Consider the following 20,891-nt stretch of genomic DNA (forward strand, 5'->3'; position numbering starts at 1 on the left):
GGCACATGCAGTCCACCAGCCTCTGTTCCTGTCCTGGCCTCTGCCCTGCTGGGCTGCAGGACTGACCACTCCCTCACCCCGTACTCCTCCCTCAGCCCCTGAGCAGCTGTGCACCCACATGATGTTTCTGATGCAGAGCGACCCAGGGATAGGCAGTGACCACAAGGGCAACATGGGGGAAACAGAGCTCACCCCAATTTTCCACAGACTGGGAGCCTGGCACCTCCCACTCGGCTGCAACTTCATCGCACAACACTCACTACCCCTGGGAGGGGTCTCCAGGATCTGGTGAGGGAAGGCAGAGCACTTCCCTGTGTTGCGGCCATGTCAGCCAGCTTAGATCCTGCTGCGCTGCCTCATGGTGGAGCCCGCTGAGCAGGTCTCCCTATGCCTTGCAGCTGAGAGCTTAGCATATGCAGACAGAGTGGTGGGAGCAGCCCTCCAGGGCCCCCATGAGATTTGGCAGGCTGGCCTGTCGGTTATGAAGCTCAAGGGCTTTCCACAAGAACTCAGAGGGATTTCATTGCTGGCACACCTGCCATCTGGCCCCTCAGGGACCATCCTGAGGAAATGACCAGGAAAGGAAAGCAAGGACCTGGCTGGAGCAGACACCCTCCAGCTGCACACCGCCCTGCAGCCTGGGTGCCCCACTCTGGAGCTCCACACCCTCCCCTCCACAGCCCAGGTGGCCCTGCCTGAGCCCCTCCAACTCTGACAGCAGTGCCACCCTCTGACCCGAGGCTGCCGGGCAGAGCAGTCTACCTGGTGTCCTTGAGGTTGCACAATGGGGAAGTGACCTGGGGCTGAAGACAGCCACTGGTGTCCAGGGAGCGTGCCTCTGTACTTTGTTGGAGAAATGGCCTGGAGGGACTTTGCCCAGGTGCCACATCTGGCTTTTCTTCCCTCCCCATGAGCCCAGCAGGGAGGGCTCGGGGTAAATAAATAGCAGCCACCTGCACCCAGCAGGCAGGGACCAGCTCATCCTCCACGGGAACCAGGTGAGGGATTGCTTTCAAAGTCTCACTCAGTTTTCTCTTTCCCAGCAAGACTGTGCACTCACGTAAACTAATGGTTCTCTTTGGTGTTTGTGTGTATGGGGTCTGTGCTGGCAGAGGAGCACAGGGCAAGTGCTTTTGGAGGAACTACAGGCTGCTTTAGGAGGGTCCATTTGGTCCTAACTGCCCTCTTCCCCCATCACGGTTCCCTTGGTGACCTCTTACACAGTCTGGGTTCAGGGCTGATGGGTCAGAAGGGAGGGCCATGGCTCTGACCGAGGTGCTCCTGCCGTGTTCCTAGAAGGACAAGGTCGTCCCATGAGAACAAGTGGAAATGCACAACCGGGCTCCCTCTGCCATGCCAATCCCAAAGGCAGCTGTGCCCGCCTCGCCCGAGTCTCCCTGACCCTCCCCTTCCATTGCAGCACCATGAAGCTCTTCGCAGGCCTCCTTTTCTGCTCCCTGGTCCTGGGGGGCAGCAGCCAGTTCTCCTTCCTGAGTGAGGCTTATGAAGGTAAAGTCGCTGGAGGGGGTGGCACCCAAGGGCACTGGGACTCACCCTGAGCACGCTTCAGGGGTGGGGCTATTACTGAGGTTGTGTTGGCCGATGGGGTAGATAGAACGTGCCAGGTGTTGGGGAGCTTTTCACCAAACAGATCGAAACCCAAGGGATTTCTTTCAGTCACTTACTACAGACAGAGCATTCATCACTCCCCGCTGAAAGGTGAGTGGGACTAGGAGACACAGAATAGGTCTTGAAATGGTAAAAAATTTCCCTCAGGCCAAACTGCACCAAGTATGATATAAGCTGCTATCTTTCCTTCTCCTCCTCCTCCCTGCCCCGCTCTGGCTTTCTCCCTCCCTCCCTCCCTCCCTCCCCTTCCCTAACTGGATGCTTTGGAGAGACCTGCAGCTTAGCTCCTGCTGGGGCTTCCTGTAGTCTGTGACACTGTCCCTGCTTCAGTCCCTGTGCGACCCTTTTCTAGCCTTTTAACCGACAACAAGGGGACTGGTAACATCCATCGAGGCTCCTCTGGGAACTCAGCACTTGCACGCAGTTTAGGGCGAGCGCCTCTCCTGGTCTGCCTGGGTCTGACGAGGTTTCCATGCCACTTTCAGTGCTGACAGGCACAGCTGTGGCCAAGCTGGGACAGCTGGTCACCCACCTGAAGTGGAGAACAACTGGGTGAGGCAGCGTCTTGTCCAGCCTCAGGGTTAGAGCCGCTGAGCATGTTGAGCGGGGCCTGTGTGCCAGTCTCCTGTCACAGAGCAGAGTTGGGACCCGGGGGAGGACCAGGCCACAGCCCTTGCCAGCTAGATGTGCCTCAGCGCCCCTTCCTAGAGCTCAGTGGGTGTCAGTCTCAGCTGCATGCTGGGTCCCCCGGAGACCGTGAAAAACTCTCAACACCCGAGACCACCCCTGAGAGTCAGATGCAGTTGGCCTGAGACGCGGCATCAGACTTTCCAAGTGTCCCAGTGACCAGAAAGTGCAGCTGAGGCCGAGGAGAAGGGTCAGTGCTCTAGAGCTCGCCGGCTCACGCCATCGGTCCAGGCCGTTCACAAGGTTTCCAGGGCGCCCTTTATGCCCCGAACACTCACAGGGACTGCAGTCACACTGTCGTGCGTTCTGTCTGCAAGACTGCACACTGCAGGCGTCAGGCAGCTGTGCTCTCCGTCTGCGCCTTTCTCAGAAGCTGCTTTCCACGGCCCCACCGAGCTCCCCAGGCTCCCTGGCTGCTCCCATGCATAGCTTCCCTCCATAACACAGCTTCTTGATCCCGAGCCAGTGTGCTGCCCTGGGACATGTGGCCTGGGTGGGTGGTACAGTTTTCGTGGGCACAGTGGGAATACGGGGCCCGCATCTATCAGACAGAGACGCAGGGACGCTGGGAAACTCCCCAGAGCACTCAGGAGGGCCCAGGGGAAGGAAGGAATCACTGGCCCCAAATCTCAGTAGTGCTGGAGTTGGGAGGTCCTGTTCTCAGGGCACCTCCCTTCTGTCCTCTCAACGTGAGTCATTGAGCCCGAAGTGAGAGGGAGCCGTAGAGTGGGTCCCCGGGTCAGACCACCAGTACAACCCAGCTGCGCCCCACCAGAGAGACTCTCCTCAGAGTCACCTGGGAAAGCCCACTGAGTCTCCTCGGCCTCGGGTATCCAGGGTGCTGTGGCCACAGGCTGAAATGGGTCAGTGGCAGGTTTCCGTCCTTGATTCTTCCCTAAGGGTGTCCCGATTCTCTGATATTTCACCTGATATCTCTGTGCATGTGCTTTCCTTCCCAGGGGCTAGAGACATGTGGAGAGCCTACTCCGACATGAGAGAGGCCAATTACATAGGTGCCGATAAATACTTCCACGCCCGGGGGAACTATGACGCTGCCCAGAGGGGCCCTGGGGGTGAATGGGCTGCTAGAATGATCAGGTAACCAGGCTCCTGGGGATGCAGGGTGGTGGTGATCAGAGCTTGTCTGACTTTGGGGATCAGGAGGGTATAGCCCTGGAAAAGGACCCTGTAGGGACCTGTGGGGTCCCCATCACGTTCTTCCTTTCCACGTCCTCCCTCAATTCTCAGGCTCTGATTCACCTCCTACCTGCCCTACTCCATTCCAGCAATCTCAGAGAGCAGTCTCAGAGAGTCACAGACCTTTTCAAGTATGGAGACAGCGGCCATGGAGTGGAGGACTCGAGGCAGGACCAGGAAGCCAACGAATGGGGCCGGAGCGGCAAAGACCCCAATCACTTCAGACCTGCTGGCCTGCCGGACAAGTACTGACCCTTCACTGTGCTCCCAGGACCCAGCTGTGAGGCCCCTGAGGGCAGGGACACCCAGTCATTCAGTTCCACATCCCCATTTGCTGATTGAGGGCACCTGATGGGTGTGTAATAAACGCTTAGGAGATGGAGTGTTGACAACTGTGTGTTATTCCTGGTGTAGGGACTGCCTCTTTGATACCAACGGGTGATGGATGGGCACGTATTAAAAGGCTGAGCTTGTGCCTGTGTGTTTGGGTGGAGGAGATACAATATTACTGTCACACAGTGCAGACACCCTGCACAAACTCTTCCCCAAATCAGAACCTCTCTTTTCTCCAGGTCCCTCTGGCTACCTTTGTGCTCTTCTGTTTTTTGCAAATCCAGGCCTCGGAACTGCCTGCTGTCACATCCAGTCACCAGCTCTGCCCCCAGGGGCTTATTTGCTTTAAGATTAAGTTACTCAGTGGTCTGTGTCTGGGGGAGGGGACACAGCCATGGGAGGATGGGACCACGGGTCCCTGTCCAGCTGCCTTGATTCTGTGCATTTCTTAGCTGTACCTGCAAGTCCAATTATTAACCCATTTCTGTCCATGCCACCTAGGGAATGCCCCCAAAGCAGTCTTTCTCCACTCTGTTTTATTGTTTGTTTCAAGTCTAAGTGCAGATACAATGCTACCTTACTTGTGCATAGTTCCTTGTGCATATTAAGTAGCTCAAGATCGTGGGGTTGCTGGTGAAGAGGGAGCAGGACAGAGAAGACACCTGTTATCTGTCAGCATGCGGTCAGGAGACAGAAAGCAGGTGGTAATTTGAAAAGGGAATTTTAATAAAAGGGTTATTAATGATAATAAGATTTAACTGCTAAGGGGTTACAGGACAGACAGTGCTGAGGTCTAGATCTTGTTGGAAAGTCTGTTGCCCACTGCATGGCTGATAAATATTGCTGGGTGTCAGAAGCCAGAGTGGACAAACAAGCACACCTCCATGAGGTGCCAACGAAACAGGACAGGGAACTGCCCAGGTTGCAGTTGAACTCACAGGAACGCCACTTGGATCCTGCCAACTCACAGACCACTTGGGGACAAGGGTAGAATGCCTCTGAGCTCCCTGGAAGCAGCTGTGAAAGGCCAGTGGTATGGACTGAATTAGGTCCATGCCCCGCCCCCCCCAAAGGTATATGTTGAAGTCCTATCTGCCAATGTGGCTGTACATGGATTAAGGAAGTGGTTAAAGTTCCAAGAGGCCACAAGTGTGGAACTCTGGTCTAATAGGACTAGTGTCCTCATAATATCAGGGATACCAGAGAGCTTGCTTTCTCTTTCTGCTGGGGAGGGCGCAGTGAGTAGGTGGCATCTGGAAGCCAAGAGGAGAGTTCCTATCAGGAACTGAATTGGTTTATATCTATCTCCATCTGGTATTTCCCAACCTCCCGAAATGTGAGAAATACGTTTCAGCTGTTTAAGCCACCCAGTCTGTGCTAAACTGTTAGGCAGCACCCCTCACACAGGCAGGGTGCTGCTGAACACACAGTGAATGCAGGCGAGGTACCACGGAATCGGTCAGGAACCTTTAGTGGCCTAGGGATACCACCGACCCTCTCGGGGTGAGTGGCACTGGACCTCCTGATCAAGAGCAGTCCAAGAACAAGAAGGAAGAAAAGCACGGGGGACCTGTAAGTGGTGTCTTTGCTTCCTGCTATTCCTACAGCGCCCCCTACTGACAAAGATTAGCATCGTGCCCAGCCTGCACAGGTGAAAAGTTTACAGGATTCAGCCTGAGTATCACAAACAGGGCAAAGGACGGTGGATGTGGAGCTAAAAGTAAATAAATTGAAAAGTGGCATACAACTTTTCCTTGAAAAAGGAATTCAGGAGAACTCCGAAGGTAAGGAGATTAATGGTAAAACTGTATTTACGGAGGAAAGCCAATTGCAGTCATTTGTGGAGGAGGTAGAAAAAGCAGCAGGTAACAGGCACAACAGAACATTCTCATACTGTGCCCACCAGCAGGCCATGATAGCAGTGCAGGTAGAGGGGCTGCGGGACACCTGCGTCTGAGCCTCAGAAGAGTGAATCTTTGTCGAAATAAAGCAGGGGAGACTTGACTTGGGTGGTGAACACACACTACAGAGTACAGATGATGTGTTGTACCACTGTGCCTCTGAAACCTGTATAGTTTTGTTAACCAGTGTCATGCCAATACATCCAATAAAAAGGAAAGAAAAATAAAGCAAGGGCAGGATGGAGACTAGTGGAGACTGATGGGTGGACGCTGGCTGGTGAGACCAGGCTGCTTGCACTGCTGGTAAAGTCTCAATTTACCCGACCCACTTCAAGTGTTGTTATCAATGCTGTTTTACCTTCACTTACTCCTCTTCAATGCTCTTCCTTTCTTTACGTAGATCTAAGTTTCTACCCTTATTATATTCCTTCTTTTGGAAGAACTTCAAATATTTCTTGCAAAGCAAGTCTATGCCAACAAATACTCTCAAATTTTTGTTTGTCTGAGAAAGACTTTCTCCTTTGCTATTGTAGGATAGTTTCACAGGGTACAGAACTTAGGATGGTGGTTTTGTTTTCTCTTTAAACACCTTTAATATTTCACCCCCCTCTCTTCTTGTTTACATGGGTGCTGAGAAATTGGATGTAATTCTTACCTTTGCTCCTCTATAGGTAAGGTGTTCTCTTCCTCTGGCTTTTTCCAGGAATTTTTCTTTATCATTGATTTTCTGTATATGCCTAAGTGTAGGGGGTTGGGGCACTTATCCTGCTTGTTGTTTTCTGAACTTCCTGGATCTGTGGCTTCCTGTCTGACACTCAATGGCCAATTCTCAGGCATTATTTCATTATTGTTCCAAATATTTACCATGCTCCTTTCTCCTTCTGATATTCCTGTACATGTATCTTACACGCTTTGTAGTTGTTCCACGGTGCTTGGATATTTTGTTCCCTTTTTTCAGACTTTGTTCTCTGCTTTTTAATTTTCAAGAATCCTGTTGATATGTCCTCTAGCTCAGAGTATTTTTTCTCAGCAGTACCCTATCTACTCATGAGCCCATCAGAGGCAGTCTTCGTTTCCGTCACAGTGTTTTTAAAGTCTAGTATTGTTTGCTGTTCTTTGTTAGGATTTCCATCTTTCTGCTCACATCGCCCACCTGTTGTTACATGCTGTCTGGTTTATGCACAAGGCCCTTAGCCTATTAAATCTAGTTGTTCTGAGTTCCCAGTCTGATGACTCCAACCCACTACTATGTCTGGTTCTGATGTTTGCTCTGTGTCTTCAAATTGTGTTTTTGCCCCTTGCTGTGCCTTGTAATTTTTCTCCTACAGCCAGACATGATGTTTTGGGTAAAAGGACCTACTGCACACAGGCCTTTACTTTGTGGTGGTGATGTGTGGGGGAGGGGAAGCCTTCTATCGTCCTATGATTATGGCTCAGTCATTAGTGTTCTTGTGACTCTGGACTGTGAACTTCACAGGTGTTTCTCAGGTTTCTTCTCCCCACTTAAGAGGAACAAGATAATTAGAGTGGGCTGGAGTTGGTTATTTCCCTTCCACAGGCCAAGTTAAGAACAACGTGCTCCCCCTGCTGGAAGCCAGAGGGTTTTTTTCTGAGATGTTTTCTGTGAAAACCCGGTTGAGCTCCTGAGGGTAAATCTCACAATATAGGTAGACAGCCCACTACAGCTGGGTTGCCCTGGAGGTTTTAACTCTCAGAGTTACCCTCACTGAGCCACCAGCAATTCATCAATTCCAGTTCAGGTTCCCCCAGCGGTTTCTGCTCCCGAGTCTCTGGCCCCGTGAGCCTTCATCCCTGCATTCGCCCGTGTGTCTCTCCAATCACAGCGGCAGTGCTCTGCCCTGTGTCGGCATCTCTCTCATGAATCCAGGAAGAGTTGATTTTTCACTCTGTTCAGCTTTTCACTTGTTGCGAGGGTGGAGTGGTGCCTTCCAAGCTCCTGAGAACTGAAGCTGGACATATTACTTTTGCAACTGAATATTTTATAAATCCATTGAAATTTGCCATTCTTGGTCAGGGTATCTTGTGGGGTGTTTAAAAATGTTCTCATTTGGTTTCCTGATTCTTATTAGCCTTGGTGATCTACCATTTCACGTAAATCAGTGCTATCAGAAAAATGGAGGGCTCTTGGGCCTCTCAGCAGCCTGGCCACACGTGGCTACTCGAGTAGGGCAGCATCCGATTCACTATATAAACAAGGCCACTTCTGAGGGTGAAATGGGGGTGTGACTACTAACATTTAGGCTGGGACAATAGTTGCTGAGACTGTTCCTGAAAACCAGGGTCTTCGCCATCTCCCCCAAACTCTAAGTGTTCCTCAGACTTTGCCCTGGGCTTCACTTTTTATTTTTCTATACTCTCACACCAAAGCAAATACTGTCTGCATGCTGATGGCCCTTAAACTATACCTTCACCTCAGAACCTCGTTGCTGAGCTCCATGCTTGTCTATCCAATGGGCCTCCTGACATGTCTGATTGAATGGCTTCGAGAGTTCTCACACTTAACACGTCCGGAAATGAACTCTCATTTCTCTCCAGAACTCCCACCCACTAGGCGTCTCCATTTCAGAAAGTGACAGGACCATTCTCTCTGTGGCTCACCCCAGAAATTGGGGAGTGTGCTTGATGTCTCCCTTCCCTTCACCCCCACACTCCCACATCCAATCCGCTGGCAAGTCCTGTGATTCTACTTCCAAAATTCATCTCTGGTCATCAGCACTCTCCCATGTCCACCCTTGCTTCCGGCCACATCATTTCTCACCCGCCTGATGCTGTAGCCGTCTAACTAGTCACCCCATTGGCGTGGCTCCCCAGTTACTCCAGTTGACTATAGAATCCATCCTCCAAGCCAAGTCCCTTTCCAGAGTGAAAAGGAAGGCATTATTAACAATTAATCCGAATAACAGACATAAACTAGAATGTCCTAGCAATAAAAAACATGTAGTTACCCTACCTCAGCCTAGCATACAATTATAATCAGATCACATCTCTTAAAATCCTTGCTTAAAATCACTCAACAGATTCATGTTTCCTTTCCAATGAAGTCCAAGTCCTTATCTTGACCTACACGGCACAGTGTTGTCTGGCCTTGGAACCCTTCATCAGCATCTCATGGCGCCTCTTCCCAAGTTCCCCATTCTCAAAGCCCTCCTTCAGGTCAAGCTCCTCTTAGCCACAGGGCCTTGCACATGGCCTTCCCTCTCCCCACAATGCTCTTCTGCTTGCTTTGACATCGTGGGAGATTTCTCACCTTGTGAATCTTTCCTAAATCAATCTTTCTTAAGAGACACCTTCTCTGGCTGGCTTATCCTGTGTGTTCTTTCTTTCTTAACAATTCCTGTAAGTGGGATTATTTCATCAATTTCTTGGTTATTCTTCTGACTTTTGTTCACATTATCTTTTAGTCCATCTACCTCCTTGGAGTGTAAAATCAATGAGAGAAGTGATCATTGCTGTCTTGTTCACCCTTAAAGATCCAGTACCATGCCAGTACCTGGCACGTAATGGGGTCTCTACAAATGCTTACTGTGTGAATGACTGACTGACTGACTGACTGAATAATGGAATGAATTTATTAGTTACTAATAAAATGGTCCTCTTTCATAATAGGTCAGTCTAGTTATATGGTGGAGAAAGGAGCTAATGAAGGGGGAGACACTAAAGATAAAGAAGAGGGTATAACCCCAGATTCAGGGGGAAGCAAGAGGCAGTGGGACTAAGCCTCCCTTTAGGGGATGGGTAACCCTAAAGCAAGCAGAAACATCTCTTGCTCTGAGAAAGGAAACAAGGTCACGAGGATGAGGTCAGGGGATGAGAACATTTGAGAGGGAGCACGAGAGCCCTGTAGGAGTCCAGCTGTGCTTGCTGCTGTCGTAGGTGACGCCCCTGAGACTCATCCACTCTGGTGTGTTGGCCCATTTACGGTCTGTCTTTAGGGCACATAGGTAGGAAGCCCAAGGGAAAGGCCCTGCCTATCTTATTGTATGTCAGCCTCATATTTGCAGTACCTGTCATAGCACCTCGCATATAGTACATGCTGAGTAAATACTTGTTGAATAAATATACTTCTACTTCATTCATTCATTCAAATGAATGAAGTGGAAGTATAGCTCAGAAGTTGACAGATCTGGGTGGAGAATTTGGGACTTGTAGACTGCATGCGTGGTTTACACAATTTTTGATTCTGAGAACATGGTAAGGAGTCACTTTAAAATGGCAACGTAAATCCAAAGCAAAATGTCTACTAAGATACCAACCGAAATAACATAATTTTATTTTATCCTATAAATAACTTTTTCTCCCAAAGTGCTTTGCATGCCTCTCACAGAAAAAAAATAGGACCCCAAAGTGTAATAAACTATTACTCATCATGGTATATGATGAGAAGCCTTGGGAGGAAGCAATAACTATTCAGAATTTCCCCTGTGCAGGCGGTCACAGGGGTGAGTTAGCACAGAACACTCCGTGAAACTAGGTGAGGGAGGAAAGGACACGCTGTATTCCTGAGTTGAAGACGCCACGGACTAAGAGACACATCATTGTTTATGTAGAACAGAAAAAAGCGCTGCCAACTAAATTCAGGCATAATGCCTTTTTATCACTCAGAATTTTTGTTTTACACTTATTGAGAGAACTGTTATGGACACGCTTAGACATAGATTTTTATCCAGACCCCTCTCACGTGTGCACACAAGAAGGAAAGCCTACCCTAAACAAATGTAGGGTGGGTTTTCCTAAAGCAAGGACAACTATATCATCAGTGCTGCCTGGTCGTTAGTGAACGTAAGACATGTCCCCATATCAGAAATTTGTAACAAGAAATGTGTGACTTAGAGGTGATGAAACATGCTATTAAATTTAAACTCTTCAGATACTCACTCACACTATATTATGGAAGGGAAATAATCAGCTGGGGACCATTATTAATCCCAAAGTGTGGTGGAGCTGCCCCGAGGTCACGCTCAGCTTCACTCCGGCCCCTCAGACATGGGGAACCTCCTCACAGAGGAACAGGTATACCCCCAACAGGTCTGCCACGGCTGCAGAGAACACCGATGGGAAACGGCTCACCCTCGCTCCTAGCCACAGTCATCCAAGGCCTCCTCGAACTCCCCTGGCGCGGGCCACTCACCCTCTACAGATCCTTAGAGTAGAAGCAACCAGAATGGGCACTGGGTCCCGCACCCATCTCTCCAGAACTCCCTCACCGCACTCCCCTCTGCTTTGACAGGGGCACCCCAACGGGCTGGCAGTGTTTGCAGCTCAGTGTGCACCCAGCTCAGGACTGAAAAGGTGTTTTTCTTCGTGGTACCCAAACCTATCTGAGGAATTCTCCTATCTCCACAAATGCTGCACTCCCCCCAAAACTGATATCCTGCCCTCTCCCCCATTCTTCTCCTCAGGCCCCTCTACCTGGACCACAGGTGGAGAGGACACAGAGGTGGTTGCTGTGAAAACCTGAGGTTGCCACCTCTTCGTCAGCATTGCGCTCAGGAGATCTGGCCCTGTTTTTTGGATCCTTTCTCTAGGATGTGGGGGGGGGGGCTTGGAGTCTCATTCTTCTCTGCTGTGGGTCCCAAGACAGAAGCATCACAAACAGCCTGCTTTTTAAACTTGGTTGCAAGGGGGCTCTTTCTCAATACTCGAATTTCCCAGATTTCACTTTTAATTATGGGACAAAACCCAGGTCCTTTCTGAGAAAAGTGTGCTTGGTTTATACACAAATTCATTTTTTATGGACTCCTGTCAAACCACACCATCTAAAACATGTTTGCAAAACCTCCCATCAATGACCCACTTGTTCCTTTGCTGAAAGAGTTGGGAACATTGACAAAAACTGCTGGCTGGGCCAGCGTGCCTTGCACCTAAGCAATCTGGCCTGGGAGGGAGCCGCAATGCACAACCAGCTTCATCCTGCCCTGCAGGCCTGGACTTAGACTCTCCAGATAGTCTAATCAGAACCTCACCTATTTTCATTTCTGATAAAGATACTTGCAAAAAGCTAGATCGGCATCGATTCAACTATTCCACACCTATGGAATGAGCCCCCAGGACATGGAAGGAACAGCTCCTGGTCCGGAAAATGCAGCAGGAATCAGACAGGCAAAATCAGTGCTCTCGGGCAGGAAACACTCTGCGGGGAGAGTATTTATTCAGCTACTTAGTATTCTACACAATGGAATTAACCCACGTGCTGTACTGCGGCCACATGCAGGTGGCAGTAGTACAGCAGATGGCTAAGAAGCCACACGCTCAGTCCTAATGGACCAGGTTGAATCTCTGCTTTGCTGCTAACTTTCTGGCAGTGTGCGTGGTACATGCACAAATGATCATGAGAAGTTGTTAAGTGAGAAAGCAGAACATAAAATAATAGGCGTCACATCCCTGTCTTCACATGTTCACACACGTACAAACACATAGAAAACATAGTGGAGGCCAAACAGGAAGTTTCTGCAGAGGTTGTCCCACCGCCTCCCCCTGTCCAGGCTGATGACATTGGTACTGCTTTTCATTTCTGTGTTTGTATCTATTGTGTATTTTCCCAGCTTTCTTCAGGGAACCAGAGCGTCCAGGTAGAGGCCGCTCATTCACTGAGCCTGACTACGTGCTTGGCATTTTCCGAGCACTGGTAATGGATGGTGGCAAAAGTCCAACCACCCAGCTCCTGTCCTGGCTAGGATTCCAATGGTGGGATAAAGAAAACGGCACCTGTGTATTCGCAACACACTTCACGTGTGTGTGCCTCTGTCACTCTCCGCACGCACACAAAAACCAGAATGACACTAAGTGTGCAAACTCACACACGTCCATAAATAATGCACCAGCTTAATACAGATCACAATAAAACAAAAATTGACCCATGGCTCAGGGTCACAGGTGACAGTTGTCATGGCAGATGAAAGGAAAGGACATCCCTCATCTCCATGGTCCATATCCTGTGGGTCCGCAGTCCTTCTCTGCTCTGCTCTTCTCCGCAGGTCTGCTTCCTCTCAGGCCTGCGACCTTCCAGGGCTAACCGAGTGATGCCAGCACTTGTCCTTGAAAGCCGTAACCCCCACTAAGATCTGGAGACACAAGTTTCCTCAAGATAAAAAAGAGAAATGTTTGCTCTGCTCTTGCAGCTGAAGAATAGTACACAGGATAATAAAAATTACATTTACTAAAGTTATTCCTAACACAGCAGTTTTTATAGCAACCACCGCTGCTACTACCGTGACCAAACAAACTTCAGAGATTGTCATACGTCCCATGTGTCATTGCTACAGGACATTGCAGCAAGTTTCTACGCTGCAGTGCAACATCCCTGGGTTAGAGAACCTCCGATACAACCTGCCATTGTGACCTTCAGTAGCGACTGACCAGGAACACACTTGACTCTGGAGGACCCGCTCTCCAGTGCAGAGTGCACACAGCCGGGTGCTGGAAGCTTTCCTTCCCAGGGTCATCTGTCCTTCTCCCCTACACCTGGGCCCTGGGCCCCACTTCATCCTGAGCTGCCGCTCACCCTGAGGGCCCTTCTTCTCTCCCACTGACCCTGCGTCCTCACATCCTCCAGTCAAACCTCTTCTCTACGCTGATTCCCCTTCACAGCAAGTGGGAGCGCAGCACTGTGCAGGGAGAAACAACCTTTCCCAGCACAAGGGAGACTGAAAATGGGCAGGAAATGCCAACTTGCTGCGTTCCTGCAAGCTGCCAGCTTGCACAATCTGGGAAACTTAGATGTGTGTGGAAAATAACCCTCATGTTCTGGAAGGCCCGTTCTGAGCAGGAGGAATTTCCCAGTTCTCAGTGTTTTGCTGCAAACCCCTCTTCCCATTTGCCCCACCACAAAGCATCAGTATATATGGCACCAGGCACAGCTCCCAGGCAGGTGCACAGGCAGCCCAGCTTCACCAGGAGTCTCTGCAGGACCCAACAGCCAAGGTGAGGTGCTGGAACTTTCCACCATGTTCCCTCTGTGGACATTCTCCTTCCCCAGCAGCATTCTTGTGCTGCATCCCAGCTCTCTTGACCTTCCCCGAGTCTACTGTTCAGACAATGAGAATTCATGAAATGGGAATACTTTTGGGGTAGAGATTTCATCATGTGCTTCTTCTGTGTGAGGTAGTGATGGTAGAGCAGGTATCCTGCAATATTTATAGGTTAACTCTTCTGATACTACAGAGAGGTAGAGCGGACACAAATTTCCAAATGCCTTTTGGGAAAGTCGTCTACATTTGGGTTTCAGGGCTGTTGGGGGATGACTGAAATGGAAATTATTATTTTTTAATATATTTTATTGATTATGCTATTACATTTGTCCCATTTCCTCCCCTTCACTCCACTCCATCCTGCCCACCCCCTCTCTCCCACATTCTCCCCCTATAGTTCATGTCCATGGGTCATACATATAAATTCTTTGGCTTTTACATTTCCTACACTATTCTTACCCTCCCCCTGTCTATTTTCTACGTACCATTTATGCTACTTATTCTCTGTACCTTTCCCCCCTCTCTCCCCCTCCCAATCCCCTATTGACAACTCTCCATGTGATCTACATCTCTATGGTTCTGTTCCTGTTCTAGTTGTTTGCCTAGTTTGCTCTTGTTTTTGTTTTAGGTGTGGTTGTTAATAACTGTGAGTTTGCTGTCATTTTTACTGTTCATATTTTTTATCTTCTTTTTCTTAGATATATCCCTTTAACATTTCATATATTAAGGGCTTGGTGATGATGAACTCCTTTAACTTGACCCATCTGAGAAGTGCTTTATCTGCTCTTCCATTCTAAATGAAAGCTTTGTTGGATACAGTAATCTTGGATGTAGGTCTTTGCCTTTCATGACTTGGAATACTTCTTTCCAGCCTCTTCTTGCCTTAAGGTCTCTTTTGAGAAATCAGCTGACAGGCTTATGGGAATTCCTTTGTAGGTAACTATGTCCTTTTCTCTTGTTGCTTTTAAGATTCTCTCCTTATCTTTCATCTTGGCTAATGTGATTATGATGTGCCTTGGTGTGTTCCTCCTTGGGTTCAGCTTCTTTTGGACTCTCTGAGCTTCCTTGACTTCCTGGAAGTCTATTTCCTTTGCCAGCTTAGGGAAGTTCTCCATTATTTGTTCAAATAAGTTTTCGATTTTTTGCTCTTCCTCTTCTCCTTCTGGTACCCCTATAATTCGGATGTTGAAACATTTCAAGATGTCCTGGAGATTCCTAAGCCTCTCCTCATTTTTTTGAATTCTTGTTTCTTCATTCTTTTCTGGTTGGATGTTTCTTTCTTCCGTCTGGTCCACACCATTGATTTGAGTCCCAGTTTCCTTCGCCTCACTATTGGTTCCCTGTACATTTTCCTTTGTTTCACTTAGCATAGCCTTCATTTTTTTCATCTAATTTGTGACCAAATTCAACCAATTCTGTGAGCTTCCTGATTACCAGTGTTTTGAACTGTACATCTGATAGGTTGGCTATCTCTTTGTTGCTTAGTTGTATTTATTTCTTCTAGAGCTTTGATCTGTTCTTTCATTGGGCCATTTTTTTTTTTTTTCCGTCTTGGCACGCCTGCTATGTAAAGGGGCGGGGCTTTAGGTGTTCACCCGGGTGGGGTAATACTGGTGGCTGTGCTGTGACGCTGTATGTGGGGGAGGTGCAGAGAATGAGCATTGGTGCTTGTTCCACTCTCTGCGGGTGTCAGTCACTCCCTCCGCTACCCACAATTAAATTGGGCCCCTCTGGTGCTGATTCCCGAGTGGATGGGCTTGTGCACGCTCTAGGCCCCTGTTGGTCTCTCCTGTGAACTCTCCTGTGAGGCCGGGAGCTTCTCCTGCTGCTGCCTCAACCCCTATGGGTGTTTCAATCAGTGGTTTGAGGCTTTATTTCCCCTCCCTGGAGCCCTGGGTTGCCTGGTCTGTTACCCGGTCCACCAGCTGCTGCCTCACTGGTCAGCTGCAGCCTCGCCTGCCCCGATCCACAATCTGCTGCCTTGCTGGGTCCGCCAGCCACTGCCTTTCAATGGGTCCTCTTTGCCCGGCTGCCCATCTCCACCCCCCCTACCTGGCTGGATGAAGGTTTCTTGTTTATCTCCTTGGTTGTTGGACTTCCTTACAGTTCGATTTACCCTCAGTTCTGGTTGTTTTTTTGTTTTTAAATTGTTTTGTCCTTTTGGTTGTGCAAGGAGGCATAGTATGTCTACTTATGCCTCCATCTTGGCTGGAAGTCTGAAATAGAAATTATTTTACAGCAGTGATTTTCAGCTTTTTTTCATCTCATGGTACATGTGAACTAACTACTAAAATTTCATGGCACACCCAAAATATTTTTTGTTGGTCTGACAAAGAATTAGTTGTAATTTTGATTCATTCACAGAAGATGGCTATTGTTGTGTTGGTTTTTGTCATTTTTTTAAATTTTAAATTTTAAGGGAAACAGGTCAGTGTGTCTGACTAAATAGTCAGATAGTGCATATTTAACAAGTTGTTGCAGCTGCCAGTTGAAAACCACTGGCTTATACGTTGCACTCTCCCCTAAAGGAAAGCACTGTGATTCTAATGAGTCAGATGAAAATGTAGACCTGGAGGCTCTGAAATACAAGCCATCCACCTGTACGGGTGGACAGATGGACATAGATGTTGACATGGAAATATAAAATTGAGTGGAATTTACTTTTGGAATGCTAGGTGAGGTCAGCATCACCAAAACAGAGACACAACTGCTTCATGCTGGTTGTGTCTGCCTAACTCTCTCCTCAGGATGAAGCTTTCCGTCGTCATCATTTTCTGCTCCCTGGTGCTGGGCGTCAGCACCCAAGGATGGGGAATGTTCCTCAGGGAAGCTGGTCATGGTAAGGACCCAGCCTGGGTTTTGAGGAGGCTGCATCAGATCTGCACCCAGGTTCCACCTGAGCAGAGGCCACATTCTCACTAGGAAGAAAGAGAACAGTGTTTTCATGGTAGGTGTTCCCTAGGATTTTCCCTGGGATTTCCTGGGCAGCTGTGTACTCTTTTGTGGGGATCCTGGAGCTGCAGGGCAGCAGAAGTTTGTGCCCCAACTTTCAGCAGGAGTGATGAAGAGATGGGGACTTCAGTGGTGACTCCTTAAATATAAATCACACTCTACTGCCCCCTAATGGCAGTCAGGGACAGTTCATTTCTCCCTCTCAGCTATGAAATGGGTGAGTCAAAGGTGTGGGGAGTATTTTACATTCCCCAACCTCTTAGTTAATACAACAAAGATGAACAGAGGTTTTAATACTAGACACCATCCTAAGTGTTTTTCACGTATAATAAGCTCATTTTCCTCCTCTTGTTTTAATTTGTCAGTCCCACAGTGTAGGTACCATTATCTCTCAACAGAGAGACAGAGGAGCAAAGAGAGTAAAAGACCTAGCAAAGTCGCCAGGTGGAGCAGTATTTAATCAGGTTCATGAGATCCTGGACCTGGGTATTCACCACGGTACCAGGTGGCCTCCCAGACAAGGCTGCACATGGAAGACCGAGGGTTCTGTGAACACTTGTTCTGTTCCTTATCTGAGCAAATTGCTAATAGTGGGGATGTGGTGCCTTTGACGGGCAAACCTACAGAGCTCCCCTCCCTGTGATGAAAGCCACGATGAATGGCCTGGTGATGTTTCTGCTGGGGCTGCAATCTGGCCAGGAAACCAATAGAGACAGATACCTCACTAGCCTTAGTAAAGAAATAAAATTTCGTTTATTCACCGAATTATTTTGCATTTTTTCCTGCAATTGACCCTGAGTAATTGTCTTCAAGAGTTTGCTGTTAATTCCATCTAAATTCTCATAGACCCATCTAAAAATATCTTTTCACGTCTTAGGTCAGTGTTTTTCAAAGGTTGTTCTAGGACCACTTGCACAAGAATCATACGGAGTCTGGGGTGCTTTGTGAAAGGCAGACCACCGGGTCCACTGAGTCACAATTTCTGGGGCTGAGTGTAAAACCTGGCCTTTATTACGCCCCTAACTGACTGTGTGCACACTGAAGTTTGAGAAGCATTGTCTTTGATGCGCTGCCTCCTGGTGGTAAAATATGCCCCACATTTTGGAAATTCTTGTTAAGTCCGGGCTACAGGGATCTATTTAATTCTGTGTGTGTCAGTACAGTAGGAATGTCGTAACTCTATCTAAAACTATCTTTTCTAATGTCAAATGACATAGGAAATGAAGATCAGTGATCTCATAGAGTAATTAGTTGTGTAGACCATGATTCTAACTCTACCTTAGATTTTTCTCTTTGCCTAATAAGTTATTACAATTTTTGCCATTTAATTTTAGCTTGATCAAATTCATTCTACGACTCCCTGTTCATCTTAGTTGGACCTTTTACTTCCTTTAGCTCTTCCTCTTCCTAAAGTCCAGAGAAGCAAGTAACACTATATTGTCCACCTACAACGTTCTGACATTACACAGTCTTTTCTCAGTGTTTCTGCATAACCACTCTGAGGGAAGCAAGACTCCCCCACTTTATGGGGAGAACATCGAACTTTAGAGCTGGTGGGGCACTTGCCCTTGTTCTGCATCTAGTACCCCGTTTCTTTAAAGTCTCTGAGGGAACTGACTCTTATTGCGTGCGGGTTGAACCCTGACAGTTGCCCAGGTGCCAAATGTGCCCAGACACACAGACGTCCTCAGGATGGGCTGTCTGTTCCTCGCCCAGGGGGTGAATGTCTCCCATTGACTGGCAAGGAGCTCTGTGCTTCTGAGCCTCCCTCAGAATCCCCTGTGTTCTCACCCCCAGCCAGGGGTTCCCTGCATCCTTCCAGGTGGAGGTTCCTTGTACAAACGACCATCCCCTAAAGACCATCTCACCTCTTCTCTACATGCCTCATAAACAGCCATAGTAGCAACAGAACTTAGAATGGAGTCAAACAGAGTAAAACTTGTACCACATCAGATTCTCATAATGTTAACCCAGGAACAAAAGGTAAAAAAACATGTATCTCATTCCAGTTAATCTCCAAGGGCTTAGTCAAAGGCTCAAATCATACAACCAGTAGAAGAAAATGTTTTATTCCTCATTTGCCGAGATGTGATCACCTCCACCTCACATGTCCCTTCCTTCCCAGGGGCTAGAGACATGTGGAGAGCCTACTCCGACATGAGAGAGGCCAATTACATAGGTGCAGATAAATACTTCCACGCCCGGGGGAACTATGACGCTGCCCAGAGGGGCCCTGGAGGTGCCTGGGCTGCTAAAGTGATCAGGTAACAGGGCTCCTGGGGATGCAGGGTGGCGAGCAGAGCTTGGTGGCCTTGAGGAGTGAGGTGGGGTCAAGCCCAGAGAAGTTTCCTGTGAAGAATGTGGTCCCTCCTCCTCTTGACTACCCTGACCCTCTGGGCCCATTGGGAAGCCTGAGGTGCTAAAGGAGCCAGAACAAGGCAGCTGGAATGGGTGACTCCCACCCTCCTGTGTGTGTGCTGTACACCCCACGTTGGGGTCAGCCAGGGCTGCATTGCTGCCTGGGCAGGGTCTCTCCTGGCTCTTCTCAGTCATTGATCCCTTGAAAAGGGGAGAGTGGGGAGGTGGGGCAGTTTCTCATCAGCCCCTGATTCACCTCCTACCTGCCCTCCTCCATTGCAGCGATGCCAGAGAGCAGTCTCAGAGAGTCACAGACCTTTTCAAGTATGGAGACAGTGGCCATGGAGTGGAGGACTCGAGGCAGGACCAGGAAGCCAACAAATGGGGCTGGAGTGGCAAAGACCCCAATCGTTTCAGACCTGCTGGCCTGCCGGACAAGTACTGACTCCTTCTCTGTGCTCCCAGGGCCGGGGCTCTGAGCCCCCTCAGGGCAGGGACACTGAGTGGTTGAGGTCTACATGCCCATATACTCATAGGGGACACCTAAAGTGTATGTAATAAACACTTAAGATACTGAATGTTAAAAAAATGTGTGTTATTCTTTGCTATAAGGACTCTCTGTTGGTACTAAGGGTTGATGGATGGACACCCACCTGAAGGTGGGCCTGTGCCTGTGTGTTTGGGTGGAGGTGACACAATCTCAGAGTTATTCAGGTCAGATAGACCACAGCAACTTTTGCCTGAGTCAGACCTGCTTCTCTTCAACCCCTGTGATTACGTTGCGATGAGCAGGCCTTTCAGTGTTGAGACCTCAGTGTACCTTTCTGTCAGCCTCTAAACCCTGAACCTTAACAGTATATGCCTTCAGAGCCCTTTGCTCATGTCTTCTGGAAAATTTGTGTCCACCCTTGTCAGTTAGTGGTTTATATGTTAGTCCTTTTGCTGGTTGGTTTTTCAGCTCTTCTCATACCAGTTAGTAGTAGCAGGATGTTTATGGTGACAATTAATATTCTGCAAGTCACCTATGGGCCAGATATTTCTCTAAGTGTTGTCTTGTATTATACCATGGAATCCTCTCATTTTATGGCTGAGGAAACTTGAGGCACCAACAGTTAAAATATATATCCAAGTCCAATTCTAGTTTGACAGTACAGCCACCATTGTTTAAAAACATTTTTTTTGAATGTATTTGTTTTTAGAGAGAGGGAAGGGAGGGAGGGAGAGTGGGAGAGGAACATCCATGTGAGAGAGAAACATTCATGGGTTGCCTCTTGTACCCGCCCTGACCAGGGACTGAAGCATGTGACCTGACCGGGAAGTGAACCAGCGACCTTCTGCTTTGCAGGAGGACGCCCAACAAACTGAGCCACACTGGCCAGGGCTAGAACCCCCATTCTTAACCATTTGCTGTAACTCGCATATGCATTGAAGTTTAGAGCTTCTAAAACACTTTTGCACATATTAGTTCACTTTGTCATTCTTTCAATGAATGTATTCCCTGTACCACCCCAGATGATCCTCACAAGCCTATGGGGGTAAATCTGTATGGGGGGCTAGGTAATAAAGGGCCGAGAAACAATTTAGGGGAGATTACATCATTGTGTCAAGGCAACTTCAGAGAGAGGTAAGTGGTCATTTCCTTAGAGAATGGCATGAGCATAGTTCCTCCCCAAACTTGCCAGTCCTGGGGACACAGGTCTAGACAGACCCGTAGTTCTTAACACGGACAGCATTGCACCCAGCCCTGTTCCCACTCCAGCTTTTGGATATCTCTGGGGACCTTTTGGGCTGGCATAATTGTGGGGCATTTAGTGGATGGGCCATGAACTATATGGTTCAGTGAGGG

The 20,891-nt window shown here is 48.6% G+C and overlaps 2 protein-coding genes across 5 annotated transcripts; both read left to right on the plus strand.

Annotated features, from left to right (window-relative positions):
- Nucleotides 1-929: 929 nt before the first annotated feature.
- Nucleotides 930-3,895, plus strand: LOC112303317 (serum amyloid A-2 protein). 2 transcript variants are annotated; one of them, XM_045194281.2, is made up of 4 exons: nt 930-998; nt 1,421-1,509; nt 3,276-3,414; nt 3,565-3,766. In XM_045194281.2, exons 2-4 carry the CDS (start codon nt 1,425-1,427, stop codon nt 3,569-3,571), a joined length of 231 nt encoding a protein of 76 aa, XP_045050216.1. In that variant the 5' UTR covers nt 930-998; nt 1,421-1,424; the 3' UTR covers nt 3,572-3,766. The 2 variants fall into 2 exon arrangements, with proteins under 2 accessions (XP_045050216.1, XP_024414632.1); XM_024558864.3 differs by having other exon boundaries at nt 933-998; nt 3,603-3,895.
- On the plus strand, nt 1,516-19,601 carry LOC112303318 (serum amyloid A-2 protein). Of its 3 annotated transcripts, none has more exons than XM_024558865.3 (3): nt 1,516-2,181; nt 18,813-18,951; nt 19,328-19,601. In XM_024558865.3, exons 2-3 carry the CDS (start codon nt 18,824-18,826, stop codon nt 19,488-19,490), a joined length of 291 nt encoding a protein of 96 aa, XP_024414633.2. In that variant the 5' UTR covers nt 1,516-2,181; nt 18,813-18,823; the 3' UTR covers nt 19,491-19,601. The 3 variants fall into 3 exon arrangements, with proteins under 3 accessions (XP_024414633.2, XP_071077521.1, XP_053781705.1); XM_071221420.1 differs by lacking the exon at nt 1,516-2,181 and adding an exon at nt 16,484-16,574; XM_053925730.1 differs by lacking the exon at nt 1,516-2,181 and adding an exon at nt 16,484-16,574 and having other exon boundaries at nt 19,439-19,601.
- Nucleotides 19,602-20,891: the final 1,290 nt, after the last annotated feature.

This window comes from Desmodus rotundus, chromosome 5, assembly GCF_022682495.2.
Source record: "Desmodus rotundus isolate HL8 chromosome 5, HLdesRot8A.1, whole genome shotgun sequence".
Lineage (NCBI taxonomy): Eukaryota > Metazoa > Chordata > Mammalia > Chiroptera > Phyllostomidae > Desmodus > Desmodus rotundus.